The sequence below is a fragment of the Pteropus medius genome, unplaced genomic scaffold (genome assembly GCF_902729225.1).
Source record: "Pteropus medius unplaced genomic scaffold, Ma_sr-lr_union100, whole genome shotgun sequence".
Classification (NCBI taxonomy): domain Eukaryota; kingdom Metazoa; phylum Chordata; class Mammalia; order Chiroptera; family Pteropodidae; genus Pteropus; species Pteropus medius.
The window spans coordinates 16782389-16796440 of record NW_024349519.1 but is presented as its reverse complement, the minus strand read 5'-3'; the positions used below and the strand labels follow the sequence as shown (position 1 = coordinate 16796440).

Sequence of the window (14052 nt, the reverse complement as noted above, 5' to 3'; positions counted from 1 at the left end):
TAATATTTTGAGGGGTTAAACCTTTGTACAAACATGGGGTAGAGCAGATATTTGAACATAAGCAGCAAAATTCCAAACCCCACGTTCTTCACCTGTCATAGCATTTCTGAGTATCAGCTTCCTTCTCCATAATAAACATTCAAAAAGTTTATCCTTTAGTGATAAATACTTTACACTTTTTGTGTTTTATTTCCTCTGCAAATGAGAACCTTACTTATATTGATCTACCTGAACAGGCATGGCCCATAGATTGGGACACAGGAACAAGAACCACATAAGTTGATTGGTTTCAATGGCGACCAAGTTATTGATCTGTCCCAGGGTCATCTCACCCATGGATAGATTAGATGTAGAGAGCCTAAGGATTTTATTGTATATCATGGCCTGCAAAAGAAAAAAAAAAAATCCTTGAATTTCTCAGTTTAATAATCAACACCATGCTTATTTATTTTCATTGAGAAAAATAACATTTAAATTTTTTACAGAGAAAAAAAACTATAATACCATCTTAAGTCATCCATTATTTTCATTTTAGCATAGTTACTGTCAGTCCTCAACTAAATAAAGACATTTTTTCTAGCAATATAATAAAAACATATATTCAAATTTAAACAGAAGTTCTAGAACAAATAGAAACAGAAATAAGTGCAAGTTTTCAAAATATTTGTCTTAATAAAGTACCGTAAAAGTTATTTTTAATTCAATGGATTTATTAATTAGCTCTATGTTGCTGCCTTCCTTTAAGAACTGGATCTCTGAAAGTGGGTGTCTCCTCCCACACGCTCACAGCACACACTAGGGGCCTGGTGCAACCAGGGTATGGACCATGGCTCCACTGGGGCTCAAATCCAGGACCTTCTGCGTGTAAAGCCGATGTGCTAATCATTATTCTATGGAACCACTCCACATATGGCATTTTAAAGAAACAGAGACATTCAAAGCTTGTGCATACCAGCAGTGCTCCTCGGAGGTTAATGCCAGTCTCTATGGTTACATAGTAGGAAGCTTGCAAAAATGTCCTTTGCAGAATAAGGGCCAAGAAAAGAAGAACTGCTAGAACATAAGCATTTTCAAGAAATTCCTTTGATGAGAGGGTTTCTGAAATCTTGTCCCAAAAGAGAAAAAAGGCATAAATTAAAACTAGTTTTTTCAAATACCATTTGTACAGTTGGCATTTATTACATGACATGATTTTTAAGTCTAAAAATTCGATGTCTTTCTCTGAAATGAGCCACAGAAAGGTAATTTTGGCTTTTTCTCACAATGTCCACAAAAACAAATACAAATCAGTTTAATGCAAAAAAATCTCAAATTGATCATTAAGATAGTGGAGATGCCTGATTATAGGGTGGGGAAAGGCACATTTTAATTTTTAAAAATATGAGTACATTTTCTACAAAGATATGTTCTACTTTAGTTAAACGGAAAGTAGTAAATGAAGACAGAAGTGAATTTAGACTGTAATTTAGAAGTAGAAACCATGAAACTGATAGCTGGTCAGCAAAACCAATGCGACAAAAATACAATTCCTATAGCCTTATTAATTTAAAATAATTCTACACAGTTACCTTTTTTCCGATTTTCATATATCTTAATTTATATTAATGAAATAAAATATAAATTATAAGCTATGTAACTTGGCTGGTGATTTCATCCACAAGACACTTCCAGTGAAAAAATACAGCTTATAAAAACAGTTGTTTTGATAGGAATATGACTTAGTCACCATAAGGATATACAAAAGTGATCACTTTTTGTTTGCAACAACAGCATATGGTAATTTATTTGTTAGAAGTGAAGGAAAGGTAACACTCTCATAAGTACATCATGTCAATTTGGGCACTCATTTTTTATGGTTTAAGCCCATTAAATTCTACTTCTGGTCCCTTCCTTTTTTATAGAGATATATACAAATGTGTAAGTTCTGTTCCTTCTCAAAAAACACATGGTTAATATGTATAAGGAAAGATAATAGAAGAATTCTACATGAAATTTAGATATCCATATGTAATTAGGCTAGTAGGGACAAAGCATCACAAAAGTGTAGATTCAATGATAAAAATAACTGTTTCACTTCAATAATAATTGAACACTAATATATGCAAGAAACTGAACTATAAGCATTGTAGGCACAAATATGAACTGTTTACAGTAATTGTTTAAAGAGCTTATGACCTAGAGAGATAAGCATATCCAGAAATAATACGCTTCATTATAAATTGCAAGTGCCAATATGAAGTAAACAATGTGTTAGGGGAGTACCAAGGAGAGTCAAATTCCAACTAGGACAATTAGAAAGGCTTCACTGAGAAGGCAGCATTTAATGTGGGCTTTGTAAATGCCTAAAATTTTAATCAGTGAAGAAAAAATAACAAGAAGTTAGATTGAGAGACTAGAAAATGAAAATTGATTCACTGAGAAATTAACTCCTATCTTAGAAAGAAACTAGAAAGTTCATAATGCAGAATTTAAGAACAGAACAGAAAATATAAGATTATAAATGTATAACAGCCTTCCCAAATAGTATTATAATATCTAATAAAATATCATAATGTGACTTGCCCTTATCATTGTGAATTACAATGGCTTTTATTGTATCAGAAAAAGAAAAATGCACAAATTACAAATCACATCGCTAACATTATTGGTCACAGGTCTCTCAAAAAGTGACTTGGCCACCATCCCTATATATTCATGCATGAAAATTATTTAAATGATTGCTACAAAGAGCAAATAAAATAATCAATGTGAAATTTTCTGGCATAGAGAAAATGCTTATTAAATTTTTGTAGTCTCTGAATCTGAGAAAAAAAGTTTGTTGGCCAGATTGATTCAATGAATACATAAACACATGATTTTCTCTACAAGAAAAATTATTGTTTTCCTTTTTAAAAAGCATTCGATTCTCTATAAATAAGACTATTCAAACTGCTCATAAAACTGCATTAAAAAAACTAACAATTATAATGAAATCTGCCAGTAATATGTTTCCTTTCAAAAGTACCACAAACTTACTCCTGTTGTGTTATTTGTCCCATTCTGGGTTTCATTCACACGCTGAACTATTCCAGAAATGCAGAGAGGTCCAGCAAAACCCAGTAAGTCGGCAAGATAACGGAATGTACTACTAAGCAGAATTGGTCTCCCAAAGGCTCTGTACATAGCTAGCCATATAGATGGAGTTCGATTTGGATGATCTGCTGCTTTTTTCTGAAAGAAACAAAACCAGATGAATCAAACTAAAATGACCAGAGCAGCAATTAATCTTAATCTCTATGAAAAGTCCTTCTGACATTTCTGATAATGTTTTTAAAGTTGATAAATAACAGTTATTAAGTCCCTTTCAGTATAGTATGCATGATTCTCTATCCTTGCATTCTATGCAAACAGTAGCTACTGAATGCATTTTAATAAAAGAGGAAGACAAAAGAGTTAACCAGGCCAGTTTTTCAAAGACTTTGTATTATTTTTAGTTGTCAAAGGATAACAAAATTTTTAATGCCAAATTAATTTTAATTTCTTTTGATTTGGAAAGTATAAATCTGTCGTGAGTATACTAAATAATACTGTGTGAAAGAGAAGATACTAAAGCACAAAGATAAAGGTTATTGACAGAATAGTCAAGATTTCTGGAGTTATTAGATCACAAGAGAGTCACCGAATTACTACAAGCTAAACAACAGATAATCATCTCATCTTCAAACTCTTTCTCCTCCAGGTATTTTCCATCTCTGTGAATGAAAAATACTTTTTGAAGTTACGTTAGACTGTGTTTCTTACTTATTCCTTAAAAAATGCAAAACTGAATTATGGTATATATGCTTAAGCCAACTCATGGCTTCACACATCTATAGTCATTTGCTGAAAAAAATTTAAGACCTGAACAATCATCATAATTACATCTTGGAGAGAAAATGAAGTTTCTTCACTGTGGCAAAGAAGCTAATCCAATACAATAGAGTTCATTTATGCTTTATATTCAACTTTCTGTTAGATGAATAATCTGATTATTTTTTAAAGTTTAAAAGATAAAAAGCATTAACACACCAAGTTCAATCTGATCTGTGTTACAGTAAAGAGCACTCAAAAAGCGTAAGCTATGCTTAGGCTATATTGTTAATCTTCACTCTAGCACAGAAGTATTAAAAACATTATGCAATACTTTTCCCAGAGGTGAAATCTGAGAGATGACTCAGGTTCATTTGTAGTACCATTTCCTGAAATATTAATTTCATAACACACATTTTTACACAAAACAGGGGTCATTTTCATCATTTACCATAAATGCTTTGTTGATCTTAAGTTAGAGCAGCCATAAACTCTATAACTGATTCACCATCTGCATTCCCTTCCCATTTTGTTGTGAATACTCATATTTTTAATCACAATAGTATCTGTAGATGATTGCAATGTAAAATACATCTACCACTGTGGATAACATACAGCATGAAAACAAGATAAATTGAAAATATCCAAGGACTCTCATATTTAAAAATTGTTAAGCAATTATAAATACTCAAAGAAAGTGCCAGAAGAAACTAATTTGGGCAGACATATAGGATGATACATGAGGTGGGTAGATGATGCCTCTTCGTATAATTTATTTTTCCAAGTTTGAAATTCAGAGTCCAAATTTTAGTTAATAATTAAAGGATTTTAGTTTCTTAAAGGAAAGTTATTAATGGATATGACCTATTTTCTCTTTTAATAACAAAATTACTGACGAGATACTTCAAAAAAGACAACAAAAATTTCATCAATTATTAATATTATATGGTAACAAGGATTAGACATATATGATCCCTAAATTTAATTCTTACTTTCCACTTGATCCCAGAGAAAAGACAGTGCTCTCTATATTCCTCCTCATGTATTGATGGGCGACTAACATGACATATTTCTGGTTTATCCTCAGCAGCCCAATTAACATGACTCAAACTATTAAGAAAGACAGATAGAGAAAATCTGTTCTTCCTTAACCATAGATATTATTTTTAAGTTTAGTGCCTTTATATTTAATAGGCCCATTTTCTACAATTATCGACATGAAAAACAGATACTAAATTACCTTTTGTTCTTCATATGCATCTTTCAGGCAAACATAATTTGTTACTGCCCTCATTGCTATTGGTAATTTTCCAATTGCCTTCAGATCAATAGGTTTCTTATGAGCAGATATGATAAGTGTGTTCATCCACCAGTATGTTGCTTTTGACAGTAAATTCACAAATGGTTGAAGGAATCTCACACCCAGATCCTGGAGGTCTTCAGGAGGTTTTACTTTCTGAGGATTCATAAAGAATACATATCTCTGTGGCAAGAAAAATTCCACAGAAAAACAATTAATCCAATTCTTTTCTCACATATTAAAAATAAAATTTTAACCCTTTTTATATTTTCATTTCAGGAGGTCAAAATGTATATTTTCATACCTCTTTCCATCCCTGTCTGAAATATGCTTTAAAATATTTCCCTTTTGTTGTGACTAGATTAACTAGTTGAATTCTGAGACTTTACAATGAATCCACTTGGGGCCAATTGTAAAAAATCAATTATCCCTTTAAAAAATTATTACTAAACATCATTTTTTATATCTTGTAATGGAGTCAACTGAATGAAGATTTCTATATTATTTAGATATTTAAAAATGTGTTATCAACACCACTGTTGTGTCACTCTGTTAATTCGTGGTCTGGCTAATGTCAACGAACTATTCTCCACTATTCGTTATAGCATGTATCTTGCCATTCAAAGCAAATGCAAAGTGCTCTGATAGAAAATGAATATTGAAAAAACAGTCATTAATATGTCACACAATATACCTGGCATCATTATGTGGTAGAAAGTACAATAGATTTGTAATCACAGACCAAATATGAGTCTTGACCATGTTACTTTGGATATATAGCAAGAGTTATAGCTATAGAAGTTTTTTCATCAATGAAATGAGCAAACTAGATTAGATAATCTTTTCATTTTGAAATTTCTAAAAATACACTAGTTTGATTAACCAAAATTTGCTTTAGATTTTTCATGGATGATGGACCTTCCTGATGAAAACAATTTCATCTATAATATGAACTAAGCATAATGTTTAGCACATAACAGGAACTCGATCAATATTTGTGAATGAATAGATTCCAGGGTCATATTGAAATTTCTGGAACATTAATGGTCTGAAACTTAGTGATTAATTCAACTTTATATTTATACACATAGGTGATATATACATTTATTCATCCTCTTAAATATTGATTTCTAGCTGACTGTGATCTTTAATTATTGGGGTCTTTAACTCTAGTAACTAAACAAAAATCATTAGATACCTACTCTGACCCGAATGACGTTGATCTCCACAGCCATCAGGAGTCCATTCAAGATGACCATTATGCCTGTGATGCAGAAACGCAGATCTGATACTCCCCAACCAGACTGCCAGTACTTGACCAATTTTATGGTTTTTGTAATAAAGGCCATTACCCAATACAGGAATAGGGCTGGAAAAATGAAAAGTAAAAAGAAAAAGATGCAATCTTTCCCTGATATTTTTTAAAGCTTCAATGAAATTTCAACATAAATATAATGGTTTTTATATTTATGGTCATTATGACAATTTTAAATATTCTATTTCCGTTTCTTTGTTAAGAAAACAACATATAAACTTTAGTCCACTCTTGGAGCTTTGTATTGAAGGTATGGTAGTGACTTTAAAATATTAGTGATTACAATCTGATTACATGTGATAGATGTACAGCTATAAAGAGACATGTAAATAAGGATAGCCTTATTTACACTCTTCAGAACTTATATGTAATTCTGCAGATTTTAAAATTGACCTTCTTTTCTGGTCTTGTTTTTTAAGAAGTCCTGATTATATTTCCCTGAAAAATTCACAAGTTGATATCTGTGTAACCTATCTGATAAGTATGTTGAAACTTCCAGGGATATATCTAATGGTGTTACCCTTGAATTATTATGAAATCCATGTAGTTCCGTAATAAGATTTCTACTTTATAGATCAATATTAAAGTAGTAAGTGACTTTTCTCACCAAATGGTTTAAAACATCACGCACATCCATAGAGTACAGAGAACAATGACCCCACAGAGCACATCCAGACAGGAAGTATTCAGGTCAGAAAGGTAGAGATCTACACCATCTCATAATCACAACCAGAATTTTGCAGTAAGTAGGAGACGGAAGCAGAGAGTTTCCTAGAAATCTGTTGCCAAGGATTCAGTATACTTCAAACTTTGAATAAAGATTTGTACAAATGAATATGAGATGAGGAAGAAGAAATCTAAAACACAGATGTGATTATACTGTTTGGACACGCTTATCAAAGCCAGAAAGTTGAAGTGTGATCACAATTTTCCTTAGAGAAAAAGAACTGAATTGACATATAAGCTCATCATATATCTTTTAGCTTAAAAAAATGAAAAGAGATCAGATTACTATATGCTAACTAAAGAGATTCACCTTTAAAATAAAAACAATAGATTGAAAGTAAGTCGATGGAGAAAGATATACAATGAATACAACAAGCATTAGAAACATGGGGTGGCTATATTAGTATCAGATAAAGTAGACTTCAAGACAAAGACTATAAGATTTTTTAAGACTTTAAATAATGATAAATGTGTCAATTTTTCAGAAAGACACAATAAAAATATACATATGCCTAGTAAAGACTTAGAAGATCTGAACACTATCAACTACCTTGAACTATTTGATATTTATAAGGTTGATATTTAATATTATAAAAATACACCCCAAATTCTTCAAACTACACATTCTCATTAAGTGTGCATGGTACTGGTACAGATTATATCCTCAGGAAATAAGAAGCAATAAATTTAAAATAACAAATCATAGAGAGCATGTTCTCTAATAATAGTGAAATTAAATTAAAAATCCAGAATGAGTGTGTTGATTTTCTATTGCTGCTTAGCAAATTGTGATAGGTTTAGTATTTTTTTTTTTTGAGATTTAAAAGTTTTATTAAAAGTATATTTTAGAAAGACAAAGGATGCCCCAAGAGGCACATAGTCCCAGCGATGAGAGCTGCAACAGAGAGCTATAACAACAACCACCATCACCACAGCAAGGCCAAAAGAAGGGCCTAGAAGTGGGGATATCTGCCTTATATTTGGGCTGTGATGGGTGGTTCCAAAGGCATTGTTTTAGTAATTGTAAAGCAACACACATTTATTATCTCACAGTTTCCATGTATCAAGAGTTTCCATGGATTCAGGCTGCAGTCTAAGTGTGGACTAGGGCTTCAGTCTTGTCAGCTTTGTCCCCATCTCTGCCATAATTTATTGGCCAGAAATAAGTCACAGGTCCCACTTGCACTCATAGGGAGAAGATTATACAGGATGTGAACACCAGGCACTACAACTAGGGAGAGAAATAAGAAATCACCCTGCAACAGCAGAAGGTAGGAGGGGGAGAAGACGGGAGGCTGCCCAGTTCCCAGCAGCTGATTGGGACAGAAGCTGTGGCAACAGCAGCCAGCAGCTGCAGACATCTCTTAAAGGGGCCATGTCTGCCAGTGGACTTTCACAGTGACGGACTTACTCGCTCTGAGCACCAGTGCCGGTCAGCTGCTCGGGGACCCAGGGACTTACAAGAGGACACTGAGTTGTCGAAGCGAAGGCTGAAGTCAAGGCTCTCTCCTGGGCAGAAGCGCTGGTAGTATCCATTGTTCCTCTGTTGAGCCTTCCCTCTCCCTATTTTAGCACTGCCATAGCTAAGACATTATCAAACTGGATACAGAAGTCGCTCTGCCCAGAGGATTCTCTGAAACTCCACCTCTCCCAACTTGTGGCTCCACCCGAGCCACATCCAATTGTGTCTTCGGCAAGACTGGTGTTCTTTGCTGAGCCAACTCCAAGACTCATACTTGTGGCAGCTGACCTCAGTTTCTGGTATGGCCTCCTGAGGCAACTATAAGCACAGCATCTGTGGATGCTTGCTGAATCTTAACAGGTGGCGCTGGAGGGGCACAAGCTGGGGCTAAATTTGGCCTGCAGCTGAACCTCTCTCAGGACTATGCCACTGGACACCTACTACACACAAAGCCACACTAAAAAGACCAGGAGACTCAGGAGCTTTGTTTAGTACATAAAAAAAGACTCAGAAAGGCACCCAAAAAGAAAAGACAAAGAAATAGAAACCATATGAGAGAACAGAACAGAGATCCAGAAATAATGGAGTCAAGCAATCTAACAGACGCACTGTTCAAAACAGTGGTTATAAAGACACTCAATGAAAGTAGGAGAAGAGTAGATGAACTCAGTGAGAACTTCAACAAAGAGATAAAAAAACATAAAAATGGAAATGGAAATTATAAAAAGGACCTAGTCAGAAATGAACACATTATCTGAGATAAAGAGTATATTAGTGAGAATCAACAGAGTGGATAAAGAAGAGGACCGAACCACAGATATAGAAGATGGGAAGCCAAGGACACTCAATCAGAATGGCAAGAAAAAAGAAGCCAAGACTATAATAATAATTTAAAGAGCCTAAGGGATACAATTAAATGTAAACATATCCGTGTCATAGGGGTACCTAAAGGAAAACAAGAAGTTAAAGAGCTATTTGAGGAAACAATGACGGAAAACTTCCCTAACCTGGTGAAGAAAATAGACATAACAATCCCAGGAAGCTCAGAGAGTCCCAAAAAAGATGAACCCAAAGAGGCCCACACCAAGACACATCATAATTCAAATGCCAAAAGTTAAATACAGAGAGAATCTTAAAAGCAGCATGAGAAAAGCAGTTAGTTATCTACAAGGGAGCACCTATAAGACTGGCAGCTAATTTCTCAAAAGAAACTTTGCAGGACATAAGGGTTTGGCACAAAATAGTCAATGTGATAAAAACCCAGGATCTACAACCAAGAATACTTTATCCTGCAAAGCTATCATTTAGAGTCAAAGGACAGATAAAGAGCTTCCCATACAAAAATAAGCTAAAAGAATTTATCAACACCAAGCTAGTATTATAAGAAATGTTGGAGGGACTTCTTTAAGAAGAAAAAACATGTATCAAAAACAGGAATAAAGAATGGTAATAATTGTATTCCTATCAACAAGTACCTCAAATAGAAAATAAATAAGAGCTCCAACCAAAAGTTAGAGTGGCTGAATGGATAAGAACACAAGACTCCTACACACGCAGACTAAAAGGAAAGAGATAGAAAAAGATATTGCTTTGATGGACCTGGAAAGTATTGCACTGAATGAAATAAGTCAGATAAAGAAAAATATCATGTGATTTCACGTACATGTAGAATCTAAAGAACAAAATAAACAACAGCAACAAAAACAGAAATAAACTCATAGATACAGAGAATGTTTTGAGTGCTACTAGGTGGGAGGGAGTTTAGGCGGGATGGTGAAAAAGGGCAGAGGGATTAAAAAGTATAAATGGTTACAAAATAGACATAGAGATATAAAGTACAGCATAAGGAAAAGAGTTAACAATGTAATAAATATATAAAGGGGAAGAAGAGTATTATATTTAGTGGGGTGATCACCTTGTGAATTACATAGTTCTCTAATCACTATGCTATACAACTGAAAATAATATATTATTGTATGCCAACTATAATTGAAAAAGCTCATTGAATCGTACAACGTAAATATGAGTAACTAATTGTCTATTATATTTCAATAAAGCCCCCCCTAAAAAAGAGGGAATAGAAAACAATAAAAGAAAAAACAAATAATTGAGAAAAGGAACAAACCCAACAAAGCCAACAGGTTGATTTTTATTTTTAAAGATCAAGAAAATTGGTAAGTCTCTAGCTAGACCAATCGAGAAAATAACACATATTACCCATATTAGGAATAAAAAAAGAATTATCCTTATATGTCTTACATACTTAAAAAGAGTAATCAGGGAATATCTTGAATGACTTTATAAAAATAAATTTCAAACTTAGATGAAGTGGAAAATTTCTTGAAAACTATAACTTACCAAAACTGACATAAGAACTAGATACTCTGAAGAATCTATATCTACTAAATAAATAAATTTGTAATTTAAAAATCCTCCCTTAGTTAAAACTACAGGCCCAGAAGACTTCACTGGTGAATTCTATTGGACATTTAAGGAAAAAATAAAATTAATCTTAGATTGTCTTTCAGAAAATAGAGAAATAGAGAACACTTTCTAATTCATTGTAGATCCCAGCATATAAAAACCTGACAAAGATATTGCAAGGAAAAAAAAAAACAGACCACTATCCCTTACAACATAGATAAAAAACCTTAACACATCAACTCTAGCAATATACAGCTTAAATATCATGATCATGTGTGGCTTAGTCCAGAACGCATGGTTATGTTATTATTTGAAAAATTAATCAATGTAGATCAACAGAAACACATTAACAGAAATATAATTGTCCCGACAAATGCAGAAAAAATCTCTAATAATTTAGCATCTATTCATGGTTTTTAAAAACTCTGAACAAGCTTTGAGTAGGAGAAAACAGTTACCTGGTAAAGATCTTATATGAGAAACTTATAATTAACTTTATAATTAATTATGAAAGACTATTTTTCTCCTAAAATTAGAAACTAGACAAGGATTTCACTCTTACCATATCTATTCTGCATCTTACTGGAGGTCCTACCTAGTGTATTATGTCAAAAAAAAAAAAAAGGTAAAAGAAAGCATAAAGTTTGAAAAGAAACAAGTATAACTGTCTCTATTTTCAGCTGATATATTCGTTTACATAGGAAATACCAAAAAACCTACAAAGCAATTATTAGAAGTAATAAGTACATTTCCAAGGTGGCAAGATATAAGGTCAATATACTAAATCAATTGTATTTTATACAATGACAAAAGAAAATTGGAAAACAAAATTTTAAATACAATTCCACTTAAAATAGCAGCAATAGCAGCAAGTGAATCTAACAAGACATGAATTTAATCATAATCCCACCTAGATTCTTTTTTTTCTTTTTTTTGGTGGAAACTGACCACCTGATTCTAAACTGTATATGGTAATGCAAAAGAAATAGTATATCCAAAGCAGTATTGGAAGAAAAACAAACAAAAAAACAAGTTGTGTGATTATAATACATGACTTCAAGACATTCGAAGCTACAGTAATCAAGACAGAATGCTAATGGCATAAAAATCCACAATTTTTCAAACTTCAACGGTCATTTGATTTAATTTTTTACACAGGTCCCAAAGCAATTCAATAAGAAATGGAAAGCCTATTCCACAAATGGTTTCGAACACATGGATATCCATTTGACAACCATACACCATATACACAATTAATTTAAAATGAATCATTTTAAATTATAATAAAATAAAAACAGATACTATAAAACTTCTAAAAGGGAACAGGAGACTATGAAGGAAACATGTTTTGAGAGAAGGCAAAGATTTCTTAAGATACAGAAAGCAGTAACTAACTACACATGAAAAATGATAAATTATACATAAAAACTAAAATTTCCTGCTCATCAAAATACCCTGTTAAGTAAATGAGTATGCATGCCACAAACTGGGAGGAAAATACCCTCAAAATACATATCTGATGACATACTAGTATCTAGTATATACAAAGAACTCCTACAACTCAATAATAAAAATGCGGGCAAGATATGAATAGCCACTTCACAGATATAACTAATGACCAATAATTTCATCGAAAAGTGCTCAACATCATTAGTCATCAGGGAAATGCAAATTAAAACCACACTGTGTTATCAGTACATAGTATATATCTACCAGCATGGCTAAATTAGAAAATCAAAATTATCAAATGATGGTGAGCATGTGAACAACTGAAATTCCTACACATTGTTAGTGCGACTGTAAAATAAACTACTTTGGGAAAAGATCTTGTGGTTTCTTACTAATATAAACATTTACCTATCTATCCTATGACCTAGGAATTCCACTCACAGGAATTCACCCAAGAGAAATAAAAACACATATCCAAAAAAAGATTTGCACATAAATGTTTATAGTGGCTTATTTTCATGATAGCCAAAATCTGGAAATAGTTTTGGTATATGTCAACAAGAGAATGGAGAAACTGTGGTAGATTTATTCAATGGAATATTCAACAACTATAAGGGCAAAATACTGATCAATACTACATTATGAATAAACCTAAAAAAAAAAAAACCATGCTGAGAGGAAGAAGTCTTGTTCAAAAGAGTTTAAACTGTATGATTAAATTTATGTGACGTTCTAAAGCAGGCAAATCCGATCTAGGGTGGGAAAAAATCAAATTAGGTGCTACCTTTGTGGAGATGAAAGTGAGGATTGACTGGTGAAGGGCACAAGAAAACCTTCACGGATGATGGCAATGTTCTATATTATATGATAGAGTTATACAGGTGTTTATACTGTACTTCATACTGTACTTCAGTATGTAAATTTTATCTCATAAAAAGAACTATAAAGTATTTAACTCTAGTTAATGATAAATGGATGCTGAAATAATCAGGAGGTGATGCATGTTAATGTCTTCAACTTACTCTAAAATACATCAAAAATAAGATGGGTTGACGAATGGATAGAGGGATGAAAAGATGTAGATATGTGATAAATAGAATAAAATGTAAGTTGAAGAATCTAGGTGGTAGATACATGAGTATTCACATAATTCTTTCAACTGTCTGTATGTTTGGTGATGGTCATAATACAATGGAACAAAATTACTAGTTTTGTGATATTAAAATAAGTGTAATTTTTCTAGGTCCAAATATTTCTTTCCTAAAATAAGGAGAAAGTTAAACTATCTTTTACCCCTAGAAGTCCTTCCACAAATATGATTGAATTGTGCCCTCTGCCATGTATCTACATAAAAATTACAGCCAGATTCTGATCACATCTTCTTCAAAATAATATTAAAATGCACTTTTCCTTTCTAATTACACCTTATAACTCATACCATCATCAATTTTTCAGAAACTTAAGGTCTAGCGCATCAAATTCCTGATACTATGTACATGTTTTTGTGGTTGCCTGCTAGAAATTTTGGTATCTCCATGAAAAGATTTC

General features: G+C 32.7%; 1 protein-coding gene across 9 annotated transcripts in view; it reads right to left on the bottom strand.

The window, feature by feature from the left end:
• The window catches only part of ABCC9 (ATP binding cassette subfamily C member 9), a 113221-nt gene that overhangs the window by 85337 nt on the left and 13832 nt on the right, over positions 1 to 14052 (bottom strand). For 7 of the 9 annotated variants that reach the window (XM_039882521.1, XM_039882526.1, XM_039882525.1 and 4 more), the window contains 5 exons: positions 6331 to 6497; positions 5069 to 5311; positions 3016 to 3210; positions 953 to 1105; positions 229 to 384 (listed from right to left, as the gene is read on the bottom strand). In XM_039882521.1, coding sequence (XP_039738455.1) covers positions 229 to 384; positions 953 to 1105; positions 3016 to 3210; positions 5069 to 5311; positions 6331 to 6497 — 914 coding nt within the window. Of the gene's footprint in view, positions 1 to 228; positions 385 to 952; positions 1106 to 3015; positions 3211 to 5068; positions 5312 to 6330; positions 6498 to 8580; positions 8764 to 14052 lie in introns of those variants that run through there. The other 2 variants (XM_039882528.1, XM_039882529.1) reach the window with 2 other exon arrangements.